The 23,803-nt window shown below is 40.8% G+C and overlaps 1 protein-coding gene across 2 annotated transcripts in view; it reads right to left on the bottom strand.

The window, feature by feature from the left end:
* Positions 1-23,803, bottom strand: part of CD99 (CD99 molecule (Xg blood group)) — a 32,374-nt gene that overhangs the window by 2,833 nt on the left and 5,738 nt on the right. The window contains exons 2-10 of one of the 2 annotated variants that reach the window (XM_081858789.1): positions 16,446-16,478; positions 15,293-15,346; positions 13,095-13,130; positions 11,568-11,639; positions 10,652-10,705; positions 7,672-7,695; positions 5,895-5,924; positions 3,140-3,250; positions 2,812-2,865 (exon numbers count right to left, since the gene is read on the bottom strand). In XM_081858789.1, coding sequence (XP_081714915.1) covers positions 2,812-2,865; positions 3,140-3,250; positions 5,895-5,924; positions 7,672-7,695; positions 10,652-10,705; positions 11,568-11,639; positions 13,095-13,130; positions 15,293-15,346; positions 16,446-16,478 — 468 coding nt within the window. The remainder of the gene's footprint in view (positions 1-2,811; positions 2,866-3,139; positions 3,251-5,894; positions 5,925-7,671; positions 7,696-10,651; positions 10,706-11,567; positions 11,640-13,094; positions 13,131-15,292; positions 15,347-16,445; positions 16,479-23,803) is intronic. The other variant, XM_081858790.1, reaches the window with a different exon arrangement.

A 23,803-nucleotide genomic window follows, 5' to 3' on the forward strand; every position in this document is an offset into this window, starting at 1 on the left:
AGCATTTTGTCACCAATAAAATCTAGAAGATGAAGGGCTTTTTGAAGATGGGCAATACATTAGTCCTCTGTCATCCTAAACCCCCAAAGCCCTGAAAGCCCTCTCAGCAGTTGTTAACAGCCGTGCACTTTGGAGATGGAGAAAAATTATCTGATCATTATGAACACAAACAAAAGAAAAAGTTGCTGTCTTGTGCTCTCTTTTATAGGAAGCTTCTTTGTTCCATGCAACAATTCACCAGCAAAGTTAATCTTTCCTGCTTCCAGCTTGTTTCAGTTCTGTCCAAATTCTATTAAAGTTTCCCTAAAGCCAAGTCCTGCTAAGCTTTGCTTTATTGGCCTAATCCATGGACCAACAATAAGGGGCAACTGTCAGACATCCAACATTCCACTACCATGACTACTAGCTGATTATTGTTGATACCTTTTTTGCCAATTGAAGTTGCAATACTAAACACACTTTCTAGGGAGTAAACTCCATGGGAAATAGTGGCGCTTACTTCTCAGTAGACAGGAATCAGACTGTACTGCGCACCATTTGTAGCTTCAGCCTTGTAATCTTCAGGTTAAACACATATCCCTCATCATAATTCATATTCTCCTCCCTTTTTTGCTGCAACTGTTTCTTACACTTTCACTTTAGGATTACTTAGGAGTCATAATTTTGATTAAGCACCAAAATACAATTAAAAAATAAAGTAGGCATGTAGGGGGAGGGAAATCACCTAAAACACACACATGCATACCAGATATTTTTGTAGGACACCCCAAAAGTTGTTGAGCTATTTTTAGACAAGTCTAAGATCCAGGACAAAGTCCCCCTAAATGTCAATTCCACCTTTGAAATCATGGTAATGTGAGGGGAAACCCAGATGTATGGCAGCCCTAATTTATGGGTGTTTCCATAATTTAGCAGGCTGGAGACATCTTGATATGAAAGACTTATTTAAAGGGTAGCACTCTCCACTATTTTATGCATTTTTATTTAGCTGGATGCTTATAGCATTTAGTGGGTTCTTTTCATCACTGTAATTTTCAAAGATATTTTTGTTAGCTGATAATTAATGTTATTGCTTTTATGCTTCAAGTCACTTCATGTGCACACAGAGAATGAGATAGACATCTTATAAACAAACCTGCTCCCCACCCCCATTTTATCACTTGGTATTGAAGGGTTTCTGATGCAGTAACACCTCATTTCTGACAGAACACGTGTGTGTGTGTGTGTCCCCTTGCATGCACAACACACACTTGTACGCAGAGCCCAGCATAAGCAAGATGGATCATCTATCATTGTATTGGTCTAGATTGCACCTGAAATGACTGCCCAAAGAGGGCAGACTTCAGCTGGCACTGAAAGATTAAGTCAGTGCCAGCCAAATCTCAAGAGGGGTGAGAGTTCCACAACTGGGCGGCTATGGCTGAGAAGGTAATAGTGACAAGATGGGGAATACCTGAACTGTATGTTTCTGTTATTAAAAGTCATTCTCTGCTACTGCTGGCAAAGGTCTTAGCTCACTCACAGAGCATATGCTATTCAGGAAGTCCCAGGTCCAACCCCTTGCGTCTCCAGGTATGGCTAGGAAAGATTGCCTTCTCAAACTCCAGAGCACCACCAATAGCAGTAGCACATTACGCTCAACCAACCAGATCATTAATAAATGTTTCCAGCTCAATGCAATTATTTGGCAACATTTATCTTCAAAAGAAACTCTAGAAAACCTGCCATCTGAAGGTAAAGCATTGAAGAGGACTAATAAATAGCTCTTCTATCTTTTATGTACTGGCAAGCAAGTAATATGTACAATTATTAAGGACATATTTAATGATAAGCTACATGGCAAATAACCGAATGTGGCAACTCTTGCAAAACCATGGGTGATGTTCAATGCTAGGCCTACTCAGGGTAGACCCATTGAAGTGAATGCACATGACTTAGGAACTCAAATGTGAATGGGTCTACTTTGACTAGAACTTAGCTGAAAACAACCCCATATCTTTTATTCTCTGTTTAACTATTTTACTCTAAACAACAAATAGAGGATACAACACATTTTTAGCATTAGCTATCTTTTCCAAGATGACACATGAGATTTTACTGGCTCCGCAAATGAAACAGAGTTGGAGGTGGCAGATGAACAGTTTTGGAGCTGATAATGAAGAAAACACGCCCACTTAATGAGCCAAGCCCAACCTCCAAATTGAGGGCATTTAGATATGTAGGAAACTCTCTGTTTGTGCGGAGGCTGCATTCTGGGTCACTACACACATAGGTGGAGTGTGTGCAAGTCTGCCCCACCCCATTCCAACCCTGCCATGCCCACTTCCAGATCTGAAAACGGTGTACAAATTGAATGTACAATGGTACATATGGCCAATAAATAAAGCTAATAAAAGGATTAGCAAGGAAGACAAAGTTAAGTGAAAACCAGAGTTGTTTGAAGGCATGTTAAAAAGAGAAGAAGAGTTTGGATTTGATATCTCGCTTTATCACTACCCAAAGGAGTCTCAAAGCGGCTAACATTCTCCTTTCCCTTCCACCCCCACAACAAACACTCTGTGAGGTGAGTGAGGCTGAGAGACTTCAGAGAAGTGTGACTAGCCCAAAGTCACCCAGCAGCTGCATGTGGAGGAGCGGGGAAGCGAACCCTGTTCACCAGATTACAAATCTACCACTCTTAACCACTACACCACACTGGCTCTTCAGTCCAGCCTTGGTTGTTGTCTTGATGGGAGACCATGCAGAATTCCATATATAAAGCCACTCTGAAACATCATACTCAGTTCTGTTTTCATAAAGAAGATTCCTTACCAGGTGGTTCAGAATGTGCTCCTTGTTGACTTTGCATATTAACATTTTCTTCATCTGTAGATACAAACATAATTTAGATACATTTATACTTCACATAGATAATTCAGCTCACACACATTACCTAATGCCCAGTGTGGGTGCATTTCAAACTTAAAGCCTCCAATTACACTGGGAAATACAATTCTAATACAGTCATAATGCATATTATGGAGGCGCTCTCTCTCTCTTGTGCACGCACAAACAAGATTCCTCATGTTACTGGTTAGGCTAATAGAAACATTAAAGGCAACATATGAAAAGCAAAAAGAAACTCAATATAAAAACTTACCACTTGCTTTGAAGCAGAGCTTTTTCTTCTGGTAGGCTACAAAGCTTGACACAGCCCCAGCTACTGCTACAAGTACTGAGCTAATAATTCCAGCTAACATTCCTGGATTTTCTGTGAAAAGGTAGAAAGCAGGCTTAATCTGACTCGCTTCTCAAAAGCCGTATAAATAAAAATAACAGAGAAAGCATTTTTAAGAGCAATTTAATCACACCAGAGAATATGCACTTGGACGAAATCACCGTATTCAATAGCGTTTGCTCCCTTTTCTCTAAAAGACACCCACTCACAGCTTTCAAATAATGCAAATTTTGAAATAACTGTTACATTTCATAATGTTTGTGACTGCTTGATCGTGTATTTACTACCCAGTAGTACTTCCTAAGTCAGGAAGATCTCTAGCTCCAATTACTTAGTTATTATGCTATGAACCGCCCTGAATTCTATGGATAAAGAACTGTATACAAATTTTATACACACACACACACACACATATATATCTGCATTAGAAGAAATGCTAATTCTTCCATTTAAAATCCAAGCTAGATATTGTGAAATGTAGGTTTCCAACATCAATATGGCTTCTAGCTGAAAAATCCATATTCTTAAACAAGTCCATGGTGAGTTCAGGCATGGCAGAAAGGAAGAACACCCAAGTATTCAAACCAGTCATTACTTCATAGGCTCACACATAAAATCGTGTGAATTATGTATGGAGAAGATGAATACAGGTAGGTTTTTCTCCCTCTCTCACACCACTAGAACTCATGGAAATCAACACAGAAGATGTTGGAAGGTTCAGGACAGACAGCGATGACCTCCAACTTGAATGGCTGGAAGAGAAGATAAAGACAAATTCATGGAGGATATGTTTGTCACTGGCTACTAGTCACAATGCTTATACTCTGTCTTCATGGTTGGAGGCAGTATGCTTCTGAATACCATTTGTTGAAAAGTGCAGAGAGGAGAGTTCTCTAATGCTCTCGGGATGTGCTTGGAGGCATCTCATAGGTATCTGGTTAATCAATGTGAGAGCACAATGATGAAATAGATGGGCCACTGGCCTGGTCCAGCAGAGCAATTGCTGTGTTCTTACGCTACAACTCACTGCTGTCCAGTCTGCTTGCAGAGGAAGCAATGGCTCAGCGATTGTCAGATCTGATAAGGGATGCTTGCTCATGAGAAGTTTCAAGGAAGTGTATAGAAAGGAGAACAGATGGAATGAAAGGGGAACAGATGGCTAGACTTCCTCCCAGAAGTAATGACAAATCCGAGAGCTTCAGCAGAAATTTGAAGGGTCATCAATTTTCTGTTTCCTTACAAAAAGCTCAAACAATGCTCAAAGGGGGGCGGGGCTGAATCATATAGTGACAACAGGTACCTGCCAACTGTAAGGAATGATAGGATGGATGCAAATCAAATTATATTTTTTAAATACCTAAGGCTTTTGCTTACAAAGCTCACCCACCCTGTTGCCACCCACTCTTCCCACCCACTTGAGCAAGCCCCACCCCTTTACTATTCACCAACTCCCTACCCTACCTACCCACCAGCTTGCCTAGGCCCCCCTTCCCAACTCACCCCAATCCCAAGCCTTTTTTAAAGAAGTGAGGAGGGGCTTCACACAATGGCTTGCTAAACTGTTGTGTGAAGCACCTGTCCCCCAATGTCAAATCTCACTGCAGCCATGTTTAAACATCATAACTGGGCTGCCTGTCACCCACACTGCTTGTTTGCTTGCCTGCCCTTCACACTGGAGTTGACAGGGCCACCATTAACTGCAGCATGACTACAGCTTTGCATTTTTATATATAAACAGAAAGAAATTTAAGACCATGTTATTTTGTGTATATGTGTGTCTTTTACAATGTAATTGCCTTCTCTTAAAACAAACGTAGGATGCCTGTGGCCCTGCAGTTATTGTTGAACTCCAAAACCCAACAGAACCAGGCAGGATGGCCATCATGGGAATTGTAGTGCAAGCTGTAGGCTGGAGAACCACATCTTCTCCATCGCTATCTTAAAGAATAGATTAATATTAAATTATCAGAATATAATCCTACATTTAACAACTAAATGAATTGATGCCTCTGATAAGAGTTACAGAAAGTTTTTCTATGTAAAAGAAAAAGTATTATTGTTTCACAAAAATGAATACTATCTAGCAAACTTGAGTGGTATTCAACTATTACTCAGAGTAGGCTCACTGAAATTAATGAATAGGACTAAATAAAGTCCATTAGTTTCAATGAGCCTACTCTGAGTAAAAGAAGCCACCCACAGGCATTTCGTGTTTGCCTGATTAAATTTTACTTCCAGTCTGCCCAGCAGCTATTAGATCTGTTTTGACCCATCATTGAGACTTTGCCATTTGTACTGTAATCCTGAACACTAGGAGTGGCTAACCCACATATCATATGTGGACACCAAAATGGTTTTGTGCCCCCTTCCCAACTGTAATTAAAAAAATAATAATTAGGTACATTGCATGTGAGAAGCCAACAACCCTGGATGACTGTGATGTGTGAACATCGCCATTTTGGACTTGTTTTGTCAAACATTGTGCTCCCCCTTGGATATGATTTAACATCACAGTAAGATGTCATTCGTAATAGTTCTGTCCCACAACTGACCTGATGAACCAGAACACACACAGCAAGGATAAAACATATAGACTGCTGTAGCACAAAAGTTAACTTTTAGGGATGACTTAAGAATCCAAGGTTATAAGTGCCATTAAAAAACCTCACAAGCTTACCTTCCGCTTTGCCACCAGAGTCCGAGCCACCTATGAAAACAACTTTGTTAGAATATGCTTTGCAAACAGTAGCTCTTTATTCCCCCTATGATGCTACTGCAGTAAAAAGTGTTCTACCTTCCAGTTCAAATATTAGCAGAGTAAAAGATGGTCAGAAGGATTCTTGTATTAATAAGCAGTATGTGAAGGGCCAGTGCTATTACCAAGATAAATGTTTACATCTGAAGCCTCTTCATATATTGTTCCTTCTTTTGCTTAATCTATGAATAGCAATCAAAGGCAAGGTGCATATTATTAATCACTGAAAGATATAAATAGTGTGGTACACTTTTTCAAAGTTGGCTGGTGCTCCTTGTCAGAAATGCTTACCCAAAGGTACTCTATCACTTATCCCTAAAGGGCTTTGACTTTGGAATGATCTCTGCCTCAGGTTACCTCTGTCCCCTTCATTGTAGAGAGACAGCAACTGAAGACTTTATAGATCACACAGAACTTTCCAAACTGTTGTTGTTTCATTGCCACTAGCAGAAATTTCTGGGTTGGTGTTTCAATGATGGTTATTCTCTAAATATTTTAGTTTGGCATTTTATTTCCAGATGTTTTTTGCTATTTATCTTTGTGCTGGGCATGGTGATTCTCTCCCCCACCCCTTTTTATAAGCCTTTCAGAGTTCCTTGGAAGAGATATTTAGAATATTCTCTTCCAACAATTAGCTGTAACCCTTTTAGTTTCCAGATAGAAGTGCTGTACTATGAAATACTCTGGATATGAGCAGTTAAGACAGAGGGAAATGATACACAACAGCCTTCTGAGAACGCTGAATGCAATCACATAACTGCCCTTCCCAATATGTGAGTGGGAGGGAAAGAAATGTAAAAGTGTTGTTAGTGCTGCACTACTTCTATATAAAAGTGAGATGGCAGCAGAGAGAATAGATAGACTAGAGCTGCAATCTTATTACACAGGTCTACACCAACTGTTTCTGTTGCTGATGTACTGAAGATACTGTGGAAAGGTAGCATAGTCTGCAATTCATCTTGGTCCCTTGCTTATTGTTCTACATCTGCAGATTAACCTCACCTAATACATCCCTTGGTATCTGACCAGACATGATGGACCATCTCCTCATTCTACCTGGTCTTGCCAAACATTTTGTTTGTGTTTGTTTTACCCATGACTGGCTCATCAATGTCCATAGATATGTCTTCTGTTTTTCTTATTACAGTCGTACCTTGGTTCTCGAACAGAATGTGTTCCAGAACCATTCGAAAACGAAGGTGCGGATTCGGATTGGCTGCAGGAGCGTCGGACATTCAGCTTCCAAAAATAGTTCAAAAACCGGAACACTCACTTCCAGCTTTAGATTGTTCAGGAGCCACTTTGTTCAGGAGCCAAGGCATTTGAGATCCAAGGTATGACTGTAATCATATTTCTATCACACTGAGGTCCAGAACTACCAGCAATTGCTCTCTTGCCTTGTTTTGAGTTAGGCTATCCTTAAAATAAATTTGCTTTGATAAAAGGTATTAAGGACTGCCTGTACAATTAAACTGGATTGTTTTCTTGTTTTTCTTTTTAGAGCCTTGTGTGCCTTCAAGTAGCTCACAACCCCATGGAAAGCATATGATGAGCAGTATCACCAAGACTTGCAAGGGACTTGCAAGTTACAAGTAAAACAACAACAACAACAATGTAACAAGGACATGTGTGCTATAACATACAACAGTTGTAAAGATCTTGCTACATGGAAAAGCAAACATTGGAACAGCTCACATACCTGCAGAAGGATTAGAAGCACGGCCTAAATTAAGAAAGAAAAATTGTGCATGACAGCGTGAGAAGCAAAATAAACATAAATTATTCTTAGAAAAGTAATTGAGAAATTATGAGTAAGTTAGCTGTGCACAAAGTTAGCATCAATTAGCCGTGCATAGAATACATGCGGACAAAACCAATTCCAACTATGTGTTTGTACTTCTTTACTTAAAATGTAGAATAACGTTCAAACTATCAGTCTTCTGCATGAGCCTTGCAAAACCAGCCCCAGATCAAAACTCAAAGATTATCCAGCCATTTATCATGCTCAATCAAGGTGATTCATTCATTTTTCATGCACGATCATTTAAGTGTGTCCTATCTATGAAGGACCTTCACAGGGAGTTTCAAGGAGCATGTAGACAAATCTGAGAAGTACAAGTGCCACCACTACAGACACTCACTTGTGCCATTAGTTCCTTGAATGGTTAGAACAGAAAACTAAAACTATTAAGATATTTCACATAAATAAAAAGTCAGTGTTATTAACTGTGTTATGTTAAGAGCTTCTGTCTGGTCAGGAATGCTGAAACTGCTATTATGTACAAAGGGGTATAGAAAAGTAGATTCCCAAAGCTGTCATTTCAGGACTGGAAACTAATTCAACAGATACTGTGTCCAGGGCCAGCAGGGGAACAGATTCTTGAGTTTCATTTCTTTAAAAAGCAAGCCTTTAGTCCTTGCAGAACAAAAGTTAATAAAGCACAATGTGCAGGCAGTATACTAAACAATTGGTTTGCAAGATATGAGCCTGCTTCCATTTTCAGTGTTTTAGCCAATAACCAAGATTGTCAAGTGCTATAAGGAAATTTAGAGTTATACATGTCCTGAGAAGGCCCAGTAATAGCTTCAGAATGAAGCAGGAAGTCCTTTCTCCACTGAAGCCATTTTTGGGTGTTCCCTGGTTTGAGTGCAATTTCATTTCCCCCTCTACATTCGGACAACTGAGAAAGACTTCCTGGTTCACTCTGAAGCTGATTTTATTCCATCATCCCTAATAGAAAAGTGATTGTGGCTTTGAGAAAAAATTAAGAAATTCAAGAGTTTAGTGTTGCTGTGACTGGACTGTAGTTTGTCCACTCCAAAGCAAAAGGAATTTGCAAATATGAGCATTCATGCTCTTTCAACTCGGGGTTAATTTTATGCAAAAACTATTAACAATAATAATTCATCATTAGTATATTTATATTACAAAGTGGGCTTTTCATGGTAAAGAAAGCACGAGCTATATCAGCTGTGTTGCTATACTAATATTGGCGGTGGGGGCTAAGAGAAAGTAATGTATGAAAACCTGAAGCCACTTCATATAGTTGATGGTATCAAAAGCTGCTAAGAGATGAAGCAGAAGTAACAGAGTCACACACCCACTGTCTCTTTCTTGATCAGGGCAACCAAGGCTGATTCAGTTCTGAAACCAGGTCTGAAACTCAGATCGCAGCAGATCCAGGTAATCAGCCTCATCCAGGAATGCCTGCAGTGGCTCCACTACCACCTTCTCAGCCATATTTGCAAAGAAAGGGATGTTGATGATTTGCCTATAGTCACTATATTCTGCTGGATTCAGAGCAGGCTGTTTAAGAAAATATGCATCATTGTGTCTTTAAGAGTAGTGGGAGGCATGTGATTACAACAATGAGGCATTGACCACATCCGGGACCAATTTGGTCGCTCCACTCCAACTAACTGACAGGATGTAACCAGCACTGGCAGTATCCTGTCTACATCATCAGACCAAATTAACTGGAATCGATCCCACAACACTGGATCCAACAATGTTGTGTTATCGACACTTGGGCTGGCAATGCCACAACAGGAGAGCTGGCCAACTTTATCCTCAAAGTGTTTAGCCAATTGGTTACAGAAAAGGCACCATGTGCTCCAGAGGTCCACCCTACCCCCTGGTCAGGAGGGATCAACCTCCAGACCATACAGAACAACTCTGCTGGTTGGCTTCTCAAGGATGTGATGGAGTAGGATCTCTTCGCTGACCCCACAGCTTTGTGGTAGTTCTGATTGCTCTGGAGCAAGATTTACACTGCTTTTGCTCCTGTCCCCACCCAGGCAACCACAGCTGCTCAATAAACCAAGGATGTATAGTTGAGCATTTGCCATGGCTATACTTTTACAAGCTTTCTCAACTCCCAAACCGTTTTTAGACATTTCCTGTTTCAGAAATTAATAGCACATTGAATAGAAATGTTAGTAAAATCTTTTTTTAAAAAAGTTGTAATTAACTTACTTTCAGATGCCTGTCCCTGGAAAACATGTATTTATGCACAAAGTTTTCAGTGTCGTTGTCCCTAACCCCCACCCCCTCAGCATTGAAGGGAAACATCTGTAAGAGATGGGGAACACGTGGCCTTCTAGCCATTGTAGGACTCCAGGTCCCATCAGCCCAAGATCAGGAATGATGGGATTGTAGTCCTATATCACCTGGAGAGATGCAAGTTCCCAAGCCCATCTCAAAATACCTACAGGTATTCTAATCAAGATGATTTCCAAGTAAAATGTTGAATTTCTGTAAGCACCAAAGCTAAGATCACAGCACAATCCATCTTTTTAGTTTGTCCCACACACCACACCCCCAAATAAAACATTTCAACATATTTTGGCTAGTAGAAAACTGTTAAAAATGTTTAAATTAATATTTTTAAAAATAATAGAAAACTGTTTAAAATGTTTAAATTAATATTTTAAAAAATTAATATTTTAAATTAATATTTTAAAATATTTTTAAAAATATTTTAATAGTTAATGCAAGTCAATCCAGCTAAATTAAATCTCAACTGATTTAGGGAAACATATTATTATTATTATTATTATTATTATTATTATTATTATTATTAGACCAGAGAACCCCCATCATAATCCCTCAGTATTATAAAAAAACACAAATGTGACATATCTAAGTATATTTATAACAGTTTGCACTAGAAACTTACCTTTTGGTGGATCTGGGGGTGCCTGACCATCATTTAAATCCAAATCACTAAAATCTTTGAAAAGAGAATATTTGTTAGAATGAAGTCTTCTAAAAACCCACAACATATATTTCCTATGGCAATCTGTACACTATGGTGTTTGTGGCACTTTTCCAGGGACCATAAATATAGCTACAATCCCAAGCATGTTTACCATGAAGAAAAGCCCACATAATTCAGCTAAGCTGGTTATGGAGAACGTGTAAGACTCACATTGAGTTGCTCAAGAGGGGCAAGTGAACAGCCATGCTAGTGCCATTTTGTGAAACATGTTGGCATCAAGCACCCGTGTGCATGATGGCATGATGGCAGCACTCTCCACCTACAGTGCCTTACATCACATATATGCTTTATAAATTTCTCCATGTCTCCTGCAAAAGGTCTGGTGCAGTAGCTCACTAAGTGAGCTCTAACCAGGTTCACAAATCACTTCAAGTTCTGGTTAAAACTAAACCAGAATCAATGCTGATATAAAGCTCCATTATATTATTGCTGACAAAGGAAGGAAGTGAGAATGAGAGGGGAAAGAGAGAGTGCATGTGCCTGCAGCCCACACCATATCCCTTAGCTATGGGTAAGCCATCAGCAGTGTTATATCAGCATTGAGCTGTAAATCTTGCAGATGGTGAACTATAAAGATCTGAAGATTCGCTGAAGCACAGATGAAAGTTATCACCTCTCTTCTTTAATCTCATATTAGATTTTATCTGAAGAAGTGTGCATGCACACGAAAGCTCATACCTAGAACTAACTCAGTTGGTCTTTAAGGTGCTACTGGAAGGAATTTTTTTATTTTGTTTTGATTAGATTTTAGTTTACTGACCATAACTGATACTGTCAGGCTATGCTCTGAAGTAATATTTCTAGAGAAGCTTACCACCGGTATTGCCATGACTTCCAGGATTTGGCTGAGGTGGTGCTGGTGGTTCTGGCTTCTTGGGGTCATCAACTAACAGAGAGAGAGAGAAAGAGATAACAAACTTCAAAATATGAGAAGTAGAAAATACCTTGATAGTCTGATTTTGTAGGAATGGTATCCAATTTTCCTTGCTTCTTAGGTAGAATTATGTACTTGACAAGCCCATCCACAATGGTAAAACTTGGAATCTAGCTTAAAGCCAATACCACAGCTGTGTGTACATGACATCCTGGCATGCTCTCAGGTTATTCCATCACTTTCTTGTTCAGCAGCTTTCATACCCTCAGAAGCCCATCCAAATTTAAGGAGGGGTTTGGCACAGGGCTATTAGGATCTGGGAAACCAGAGTTCAAATCTTCACTCAGCCATGGAACTGATTAGGTGATCTTGGGCCTGTCTCTCAGCAAAATGTATCTCACAGCATTGTTGTGAGAATAAAATGGGGATGGGGAGAACTATTTAGAAGACCCTAAGCTCCTTGGGGAGGAGTTCTTCCAGACCAAGCAGGATAAATAACCTCCCCTCTCTTCCCTCAAGTTTCTTTTGGTACAGGAGTAAAGGCAGCTCAATAAGCCACTGTAATATACATATTACTTCCCCGCAGTCACTAAGAATGTCACCTGCCAACTCCCCCAAATTATAAATGTATCCAGGTGAGGGATGTACAGATTACCCGCAGTGACTAAAGAATGCATACACAGAGCAAGGGAAAGGCAAACACAAACAGCATCTGTAGTGCTGGGTCAGATGCCTGAAATTGCTGCCTCAAGGTATTTTGGACTGCAACTCCCATCACCCCTAGCCAGCATGACCAATGGTCAGGGATGATGGGACTAGCAGTCTTGCAACATCTGGCAAAGGTTTTTATAGTGTGCAAAGTGTGACTGTAGACTATCTTGCAGCACCAATTCTCTGGCTGATTTTAAATAAACTGTTTGATGCAACTGTACAGTTGGGATACTGCTTTGTCCATTATATTTGCTTATGCTGCTCAACTGGGATAGGGAAGCTCTGGCTCTTGGGCCAGTCTTGGCACACGAGGCCATTTTTTCCCAAAACCACAGCCACCTACCTATCTGGGAGGGTGACATCAGCTGCTGAGGGAGGTGGAAGAGTTCAATTTAGTTGCAAGTGCCACTTCCTCACAGGCAAGTGGTGTCTGCAGCCAAAGCAGCAGGATTTAACTGCCACTCAACAGTTGATAAGCTGAGTTTAAATCCTGCTCAGACCCCTGCAGAAAGCAGCACTGAAATCTCCACTCATCAGCATCTTGCCGGATGCTGCTTCAAAGCACAACACTGGGCTGTTTGAAAGCCTTTTGCAAACAGCTTCACATTGCTCTTTAAAACCTTAGGTTTGCAGAGGTCTGAAGTGCTATTTGTACAAAGGACTTCCAAAGATCCTCGTGCTATTGTCTTTGAATTTGCGACTGTCTTCAAAAGCAACATACAAACTAAACTTGCATGGAGTGCTGACAATACTTACCAAAGGCATCTTTCAAGTTAAAGCCATCATCATCATCTAAACAGGGAAGACAACACAGTTGTAATCTTTCTCCCAGAAATGAAATACTCCAAGTAAAACGATTTAGATTTTATTATTATTATTATTGATAATAGTAAGTGACACACACACCGGGGGGGCGACGCTTCACAATGTATGTAGAACCCTATTTAAATTGGGTACTCATAGTCAATGTCAGGGGTTGCCAATGAAATATTATAGGTTAAAATGATTGATATTTTATAAAGCAGAAAGGATGGTACTCAATAAAGTAGATTCACTAGCACGAAGATTAAAACTAGCCCAATGAGATATCCCACTGCATGTACCTTGCACTGTCCCCGAATTTGCTCTGAAGGGTTGGGGGAACTTCCAGAACAGATTTAGGGAGTACACAGGGAGGAGGGGGAGGAACACATTCTGTTGAGCAATGAGAAACTTTGGAACAGTTATTAGTACTTCATGCTTTCCCCTCTGTAAATGATCTGGCAAGGCTATGTCCCCATGGCATGCCCTGACTCTAGGCCCAGTATCTTGGAAATCACACCTCTGTTGGTGACACGTGTTCACATTCATGTACACATGTAGTCAAGGATGCATTATTTGGATGTTTGTCCTGCCCTATACGTAGCCTGAAGTGGGTTGCATTATTAGACCCTATGTGCATGAATTATCAGTGTTATGGAAAGTTCACTCGCATATCTGCAAAAAACAAAACAAAACATTGGACTAAGGCAAATTTGGCATCTACTTGTCTTGTACTCAGCAAAGCGCACTCCTCCATTGTTTCCTGAGACGGATGGATGACAACTCATGACACACAATGCCATTTATAACCCAAACCTAGTCACGTACACTGAAAAATAAATGTATAGGAATAGCAAGTCAATGTTCTGATTACTCTTATACCCACTTTGTGTTGGCTTTTTGTTAGGTGGAATCGGCTTCTGTGTTACATCTGTCGGATCTGCCATATTAAAAACACACAGGGCTTAATATCACTTGAATGACTAGTTACCAGGGGGTAGTTGCTAGGACTGATTAGTGATTCAGCATTTTATGTGTACACACACAGACACACACAAACTGGACAGAGCTGTCAAGTTAAAGCCATCATCACCTAAACAGGGAATACAAGACGGTTGTAATTTTTCTCCCAAAAATGAAATATTTCAGATAAAACGATTTAGATTTTTAAAAAATGGTAACAGTAAGCGACACATATGGGGCGGGTTTTTTCACAATGCACATAGAACCCTATTTGAATTGGGCACTCATGGGGTTGCCAATGAAACACTATAGGTTAAAATGATTGATATTTTAAAGCAGAAAGGATGGTACTCAATAAAATAGTTTCACTAGCACCAATAATAAAACTAGCCCAATGAGACTTCCCACCAGATGTACCTTGCACTGTCCCTGATTTTGCTCTGAAGCGTTGGAGGAACTTTCAAAACAGATTTAGGGAGCACACCGGGGGGGGGGCACTCCAGCACAACATAGTAGCTCTAGCTCCCTAGCAGCCCACCCACTTTATTTGCCGTAACATATGGCAAAAGCAATTGTTCTTGCCTGTATTTATCTCTCCGTTCAAAGAACTACTTGAGAAGAGTGGTTGGTCCAGGCAGGATGGTGTTCAAGCAGCATTTGCACGTATATCTTTACCCACTGACCCCTTTTCAATTTTGTAACCAATGCTTTTATTTTTCACCCAAATGGAAGTCTGTGTTCTGCTGCAATTTCCCCTCTGTAAATAGTCTGGAAAGGCCATGTCCCCATGGCATGCCCTGACTCTAGGCCCAATATCTTGGAAATCACACTTTTGATGGTGACACATGTTCACATTCATGTACACATGTAGTCAAGGATGCATTATTTGGATGTTTGTCCTGCCCTATACCAAGCCTGAAGTGGGCTGCATTATTAGACCCTATATGCATGAATTATCAGTGTTATGGAAAGTTCACTCACACATCGGGCAAAATCCAAAGCAAAACATTGGCAAATTTAGCATCTACTTGTCTTATACTCATCAGAGCGCACTCCTCCATTGTTTCCTGAGACGGATGGATGACAACTCATGACATACAATGCCATTTATAACCCAAACCTAGTCACGCACACTGAAAAATAATTGTATAGGAATAGAAAATCAATGTTCTGATTACTCTTATACTCACGTTGTGTTGGCTTTTTGTTAGGTGGAATCGGCTTCTGTGTTACATCTTCAGGATCTGCCATATTAAAAACACACAGGGCTTAGTATAACTTCAATGACCAGTTACCAAAGGGGGCACTTGCTAGGACTGATTCAGCATTACACACACACACACACACACACACACACACACACACACAAAATCAAACAAACTGGACAGGGCTGCACTTATTTTTGCTGGTAAGATAGTTGCTTGACTGCATTTTTATTCTTACTAGACCTCACCCAGGATGTTTTGCGAAGGGTGGGTAACATATATTCATTATTTTTAAAAATACACAAAGAAACCAGATACAAGGTGCGAGCCTTTGCTGCTCATTTGCACAATGAGTAAAGTAGAGCTGTGCCAAACCCTAAACTGGTCATCCGAAGGGGGTAGGAGGCAAAGCAAATTTGTGCCAAAGCAGGGGGTGGGGAATGGAAGGTAGGAATTCACTTTGGACAGTGCACATGATCAAGCTTTAAAGACCACACCCTTGTGTGGGTGTGGGTGTGCATGGGGGGGGGCGTGAACTGAAAGAGCTGCTTAGGTTCCCACAAGGGATTTGTGCTAGCTCAGAATAAATGTTTTCACCTGGGTGTGGGGGGTTGAATACCAAACTATATTTGCAATTCCCATCACTTTCAAAAGTAGTTGGGCAAGAGGCTGCTGCTCCACCAGCCCCTGTGCCAGCATGTCTAAAGCCCCTTAGACTCACATAACTGAGCAGAGGTGTGCACTGACCATAAGATTTGGTTCAGCCTCAAATTCATCTGAATCCAGTGTACACCCTGGTAATTAGTTTTGCAGCTCTCTTGAATATATAATGCTGTGCTGGTATGTTAATCACAGCTCAATCTCATGGCACTGCAGATTTTTACATTAAAGTAATTTAACATTTCCTCCCCCTCCTACCCTCAATTCTACATTATCCACCTTGTTTAAAATTATTGGGCTCTATAAATCAGGATTATCCCTCTTGATTCATCAAACTGAGATAATGCAGCATGATGCATCTGAAGCTAAGACAGGGTTAAGATCTGATTTAGACTAAAATCTGCATCACAATATCATGGTTACTATAAAACCCATTAAATATTCTTAAGTTTACTTCATTAGGTTGTAGTTAACTTACCGCCAAATGCATCTGCCAAGTCAAAATCTTGTCCTGTAAAATTAAAATATTTGCTTATTTATAAATATATTTGTATGCTTCTAGTCAAAGGAAAAAATAAGTCCAGTAGCGGAAGACTCTGGGGTTAGGGCATTCATCTCGCTTTACTGGCCAAGGGAGCCGGCGTTTGTCTGCAGACAGCTTCCAAGTCATGTGGCCAGCATGACTAAGACACTTCTGGTGAACCAGAGCAGCACACGGAAACGCCGTTTTACCTTCCTGCCAGAGTGGTACCTATTTATCTACTTGCACTTTGACGTGCTTTCGAACTGCTAGGTTGGCAGGAGCTGGGACCAAGCAATGGGAGCTCACCCCGTTGCGGGCCCTAAGCTCTGTGATTTAGACCACAGCACTACCCACGTCCCATAGCCGCCATACATACATACAATAAAAACAACATAAATATTTAAAATCAGAGATCATCAATAGTTTCTTAATTGCTTGCACAAACTTGGTGACATAGAACTTTTTCCAGCACATGTTTAAAGGTTAAAACAAAAGGTGACTGCTAGGTCTCTGTTGGAAAAGCATTACACAGGCTCAGTTTCCTGTCACTGTTAGATTAACCTCACCCACTTGAGGAACAACCAGTGGTGGTTCTGCAGATGGTCTTATGATTTGGCTGGGATACAAGGCTTCAGATGGTCCTAACATGGGCCTGAGTTGTTCGGGGCTTGATAATGCATAGACCGTAAACCTGTCTTGGTAGCAGCCACTGTGGGTGTTATACAAATGAATTTTCATATTGTCAACCACATGCCCCCATCAGCAGTCTGGCCACCACATTCTGCACGACCTGAAGTATCTGAACCAGAATACAAATTCTCATCTTCTCCTTCCTTGTTAGCACCAATATATCTGGCAGTTTAATCTTGCCAGATGTGCTGAAGGACAGCCAATAAATTGTATGGTAAACCCAAAAACGAAACTGCAAAGCTTGTGATATACGAAACCAATGGTAATAAAGAGTCTTCCTTACGGTGTAGACCTATAAAGGGCTATTGGCCAAGACTGTGTCCAGAGGCAGTTTACCTCTAAATGCCAGATACTGGTTTCCTTTCATATCCTGCTTGTAAGCTTCTTGGAAGCTAGAAACAGAACACTAAACTAGATGACTCCTCAGTCCATTTCCTTAAGATTGTTTATATCTAGTTGCATATATATGCCCTATGTCACACACAAGGGGTCACCAATGTAGCATCTGTGTATACATATGTGCCCATAGCAGCTTTCGTTCCCCCCCCCCCGTCCCCTTCCACTGAAATTAAGCTTGAAAGAAGCATTTTGTTGTAGCCAGAAGAACTGGCTGCAATGTGTGCTTAGTTGTGGTGTGTGTTGCCCGTGACAGTATCTTCAGGCTCCAAATGAATCCAAGGTTGGCAGGCTCTGCCACATGCAAAAGAACAGTCTAAGGAAAAAATGGTCACTGCAGGGCGATTATAACAAAACACAAGAGCTTGTCCAATTAACTTTTCCATTCTTCCATTTCTTACATGATTGAAGAGGCATTACAAGCTTGCCAAACACATATCCCTCGGCATCTGTCAACAGTACCCTGTACCCCCAAACTTGTCTATTTCCCTTGGGTAGAACTATGGGTTTTCAGAAGGTTCTCAATAGCAGCCCAATAGATATGCTCCGTCAACATCACCCTGCAAAGCTGGAACAGCAGGTGCTAATGCTTTGTGACCTGAGCGATCACAATTTTCTTTAAGACAGGATGCTATCAGTCTTCTCGTACGTGCTCAGGGATTGTGTTCTTCCCAAAGCCCTGAACCTGGTGTTTAAAGGATACATGTGTCCACCCTACATGACTTCTGGGCAAGTTGTCTTTCAATCCTGCACCCAAAACTAATCCATGGATAAGTGCATGACCGCATTCATGCTGGACCTGCCCCACCCTACAGCAACTACTACTTCCAGTGTTCAATTCCACCACGAATAAGGAAAATGAAATGGAGTCTAATAATGAGATGATCCAAAAGGCAGCTGCTTCTGTTCTAGCCTTATATGGATATCGCTGGCTGTGACATATTAATGTTTTTTATTGCTGTTATTATGATAGCGATTGTTTTAAACCATTGTTTTAAACCATTGTTTTAAATGGCTGTAAGCGGGTGTCCAAAAATATTGTGTTCTGAATGGTAGTTTAGAAATCCATTAAATATAATAATATAAAGGCCTGCTGATGAAAGCAGCAGGAATCAGTACAGTGGTTGGATGAACACATTATCAATTTTTATTTTCAGCCATAGACAGTCAATTAGGGTGCAGGTATGTGTGAAAAACCATTAGCATGTTGATAAGGTGCCTTGTTTTTGGTGGGTTTTCTCCTCCAACTCAAAACTAATGTTTAAAAACACATACGGTAACTTATTTCCTGTCCGGTTACCAATAGAGATTTATCAGCAAAGAAAGTGCTGGGTGGGATGAAAGTTCTGTTCTGATATTGGCAGATATAGCTTGCTAAATGACTATAAAGTGTGACTAAACAGCTCAACACCATTCAATTAAAAATAACATGGTTCCCAACTTTTCTTTAAAAATTGAGAGAACTTCTAAAAATCAGAAGGATAGTTGTGTTCACAGAAGGATCCCTTACACCCATGGAGAAGAGTCAGGATCCAGCCCAATGAGATAAACACCAATGAAAACATTGTGCCACCTTTTCAATAAACAAAAGCAAACGTCCATTTCAAATGACTGGAGGGGGGTTATATTTAACCTCTCCCTCCTGCCCCCTTGCATTTTTATCATTTTTATTGTTGCAATTTTCTCCAAGTTTCATTTGTCACCTGCAATCCATTTAGCAACAGAGGCACACCAAAACCACTGGGTATGGGATTTCAGAACGATGAAGTGGGGGACACCCTCCCTGCTAAAGAGTAACAGACTGGAATGCTTTTGCCATATCACCTCTGCAAAACAGCTCAATACAGAGATCTGGACATTTGGACACCTTTAAAGCAGAGGGACTGGCATACAAGCATGACTCATATGAGAATAACTGACAGCTTGCAACAGCATGAGTCATCTCGTGCTACGCAGAAATCTGTGGGCTACCCGATGAGGCAAAAACCCTGGCAGGATGTTTACATGCGCTGCCAAGCAGCCCTTTATAATTAGCTCTGCAGCAACATACCACGAAGTTGGGAAGAGTCGACGCTGCACTGCAGATTCAAGAAAGTGTACACCACACAGACTGCTTCTATCAGCACACTGCTCCAAGCTAAAAAGTTGCTGTTGTACTAATTTTCTGTCCAAGGAAAAAGTTATCTCAAAGTCCTTTTTAAGATGCAAGGGATCAAAAATGTACTGTCCGAATAGCTTTAAGTTAGGAATTGCCAAGCTTAGGAGACAAAGCTTTTTCATAGATTCAAGTACTACAACCGCAACTGCATCTACATGCTTTCCTATGAATCTGAAATCCCATGCCTCTGCTACTTCACTTTCCCTGTTTTTAACAAGTTACCATGCTGCCAGCTGCCTTTGGGTCTACACTAGGCTCCTTCCCACCCACCAAATCACTAAACTAATCTGTGTTACTTCATTCTACTGTGTCTTTCAGCAGTTCGAATCACTGCCTTTCAGGCCTTTTTTAAAGGAGGAAGCCAGCTGGGGCAAATGCTTAACTTTCCACACATACATACACACAGCAAGTCGCTCTGCAAGACCACCTTCTGGGTTGGGATCATGAAAACATATCCCCTTTTTACCAGAAATCATTCCCCCTTTGGCATGCTGGCAGTTCACTTTACTGCAGAGGGTGAGGGGCGGTGAATGTGGGGGTGAAACATTTAATCCCTTGTCCACACTGGCCTGATCCAGATTGGGGCCTCATGTTGTTTTTTTGTGTAGTGACCAGTACTAAAAGCACCTTTTTTGGGGGGGGGGAGAAGCATGATTATCTTAATGTGTCCCCCTTCCAATGATCAGTTTCGTTTCCCAATAAGGCAGTAACACTAGCCAGTGAAAATTTACCCCAGGTATTTTGGGGTTGTCCTGTTTTGATCAGCATATTAATCAGCATAGTCCATTAACCCCTTTCTCCCTTCCTGCCACATCTCTAGGTAACCATTAGCTCAGCTGATATGATGGCTGGGGAAACAGCCATTATCTTAGTTACAGCCCCAGGCAATAGAGGTAAATAATACTTACTAGCTCAGCTGTAAGACAAACTTTATATTAGATATAAGCAGAAGGAATGCTGTACTTTCCAAGTGAATGTAACATCTAAGTATAAATGGCTGCTCTCCATCTCAAAATATAGATGACAATCATTTGTTTAAAGTCAAACAATGGCTGCCATGGTCCCGACTGCCCAATATCAGAAGAAAGTAGAAGTTCCATGAGTTGCTCAATGGGAAATGAAATGCTGGTCTCTTGAAATGTCTTAAATTCAGCTATTTGATGGAGGGTAAAAAGAAATGTGCAATGTAACACATATCATATGGAATATTTTTTATGAACTAGCAGACAATATGAACTAGATGAACCAATGATCTGACTCAGTATAAGACAGCTTCTTGCACTCCTGTTGACTGTTGCCAGTGTTAGGAAAGAGATTGTAATTTGCAAAAGTGGCTAAAAGGGTCAGTAAGTACCACTGACAGATAATTAATGTGTTTTCACAACTTAAGAGTCTCTTTGTGTGGGGAGTGGTGTTGGGGGGGGGATCACTGCTTTGAACTGTGAACAGCAAGTAGCCTTCCGAGCCTTAGGTTAGCTTTTCCCAAGTTAGAAGTGCCAATGCCACAGTCTGTCAGCCATGAACTTATTTTAAATAGTTTGTACATCTCCCTTCCTCCTAAGAATGTTTAACTGCCTTGGCTAGACATAAGCAGTAAGGGAGCAGCCCAGATCACCCAGAGAAGTGTACTCCAAAAGAGGAAAGGGCACCACCAAAAAGGCCTTCCATGGAAAATCAATTCTCAGGCAGGGTTCTATGGAGAAGGGCACCACCTAGTCTTGAAAAGCCATGTAAGGCTTTTTATATGTCAGAACCAACACTTTAAATTGCACATAGAGAGATACAGGCAGCTGATGCAGTTGACACAAAAGGAGGAGGTATACTGAGTCCTATATAAACTAACTTCTAACATAACATAGTGTAAAATGTAAGAGCCCCACTGGAACATAACCAAGGTCCACCTCATCTAACATTCTGTTTGCACAGTGGCAAATCAGAAGCATAGCACCATGAGCACTGAACACTGAACCATTACTAAATGCATTGTTGTGACTGGGTTAAGAGCACAGTACTTCTTTTGGAATACAGTTAGCTGTTCAAGAATCCTATCCTTAAGACTTTTCTGATACTTTAATGCAAGGCTAAACTTTCATAAATTAACACTTGCACCTCCCACAAAAAAATGAAGGCCATGAGGCATGTCAGACTGATTTGACTTATTCATCTGTAGGAATACTACCCAAAATTGATTGCAACCAAGACCTTGACAACAAGATTTGGGATTTCCCTTGTCTCACTGAGACTCATGATGCAATACATACTTTCGTATGGAAGGGGAATAACGCTGTCTCAAATGACTACCTTCAGCCTATAGTTTCTTTCCAATTTCCCCAGTCTATATTTATACTCCAATAATTTAGTAATATTGATGGGAGTGCAAATTTTTCTGCAGAAAATTGTCCATTGCAAAAGTTTTATTTATTTACTAAATTTATATACCACCCTATACCCGAAGGTCTCAGGGTGGTTCACAGAACAAAATCAGAATATAAAACCACAAAATATATAATCAAAATAAAAACAACAACCTAATAACCCACCTTACAAAAAAACCTCCACATTTTAAAAGGGCATAGGATGTCAATCAAATCAACCAAAGGCCTGGTTAAAAAGGAACGTTCTTGCCTGGCGCCTAAAAGTGTATAATGAAGTTGCTAGGTGAACTTCCCTGGGGAGTGCATTCCATAGATGGGGGAGCCACTGCAGAGAAGGCCCATTCTCATGTTGCCACCCTACAGATCTCTCGAGTTAATTGGTAACAAAGAATGGATGCCAATTGTAGATGTATTATTAGGCAAACTTGGTCATTTCAAAGGAGCTCTTTTGGGCTTTGTATACCAAATAAGGGCAAAACAGGCATGCTAACTAGATCAGTATTAGGGCACCAGCAATTTTTCCACTACAAATTATTCATATTTGGACTGATTATTTTCAAGAAAACCTACACCACCATGTTGTAGTTAACAGGAATGTATCTAATAGTTTCACTTCTGTTAATGGAAGAAGCTTCCAGCCATGGAAGGAGAACAGAGGCCCAGCTATTCCACAAGTCAACAGAATATCTTCAAATCAAATCTGTAACTGTATCACTACAATCAGTTAAGAATGCAATAGGTTCCCAATTCTATCTTGCTGGGTGTGTTTTTAATCTTTACAATGTTTATTGCATTGTGTGAGTGCCCCCTGTCTTCCATGATGTCATGGAAGCCAAGGTTTCCCAAGTACTGACAAGATCCAGACCTTCTTAGCTTCTCCAAGGAAGCTGCATCATGCGCCCTCCTCAGACAGATGCACAGAAAGATGCAGCACCTAAGATTATGCCCAGGCTTTTAACATAGCAGTCTTACCCACACTGGAGTGTGATACAGTTTCATTCTGGGTAACACCAATGTATATCTGCAGACAGCACTTAATGCAAAGCTTGTGCTCATTGTTGACTGTAAAGCTCAGTGTTGAATGCCTCTCTCTTTATTTTCTTTCACCTGCCATCATCATCCATTGCTTCCTTCCCCCCTGGAAATGGGCTATATTCCTTGCACAAGTGGGGGAAAGGAATGAAGAGAGAGCAGGTGGACCATTTGCAATGCACAGGATAAACATACCCAGTAAACACAAAGCTGCTGCCAAAAGTTCAAGGTTTATTCAATAAGGGTTGAGGAAAACAAACATCTGGAATGAATTGCCTAACAGCTTGTCTTCCAACAAAGATGTTGTTCCTCCTTTTTGTTCTTTTGACAGCAGTTTTGTAGGGGAAAGACCCTATACTTAAAGCAGCTAATGCACTGCTGTTGCCTTGTGAGCTTACAATACCTGCATTTATGCTTTCATTTACCTGTACTATGGACAGGTGGCTGGATTAATTTAATTGCTGTATTTTTAGGATTTTTCCTACAATACATACAGTGGTGCCCCGCAAGACGAACGCCTCGCAAGACGGAAAACCCGCTACACGAAAGGGTTTTCCGTTTTGGAGTCGCTTCACAAAACGAATTTCCCTATGGGCTTGCTTCGCAAGACGAAAATGTCTTGCGAGTTCCTGCAGGGTTTTTTCCCTCCCCCCCCCTTTTCC

Source organism: Podarcis erhardii, assembly GCF_964252035.2.
Source record: "Podarcis erhardii genome assembly, chromosome: 4".
Taxonomy (NCBI): Eukaryota; Metazoa; Chordata; class Lepidosauria; order Squamata; family Lacertidae; genus Podarcis; species Podarcis erhardii.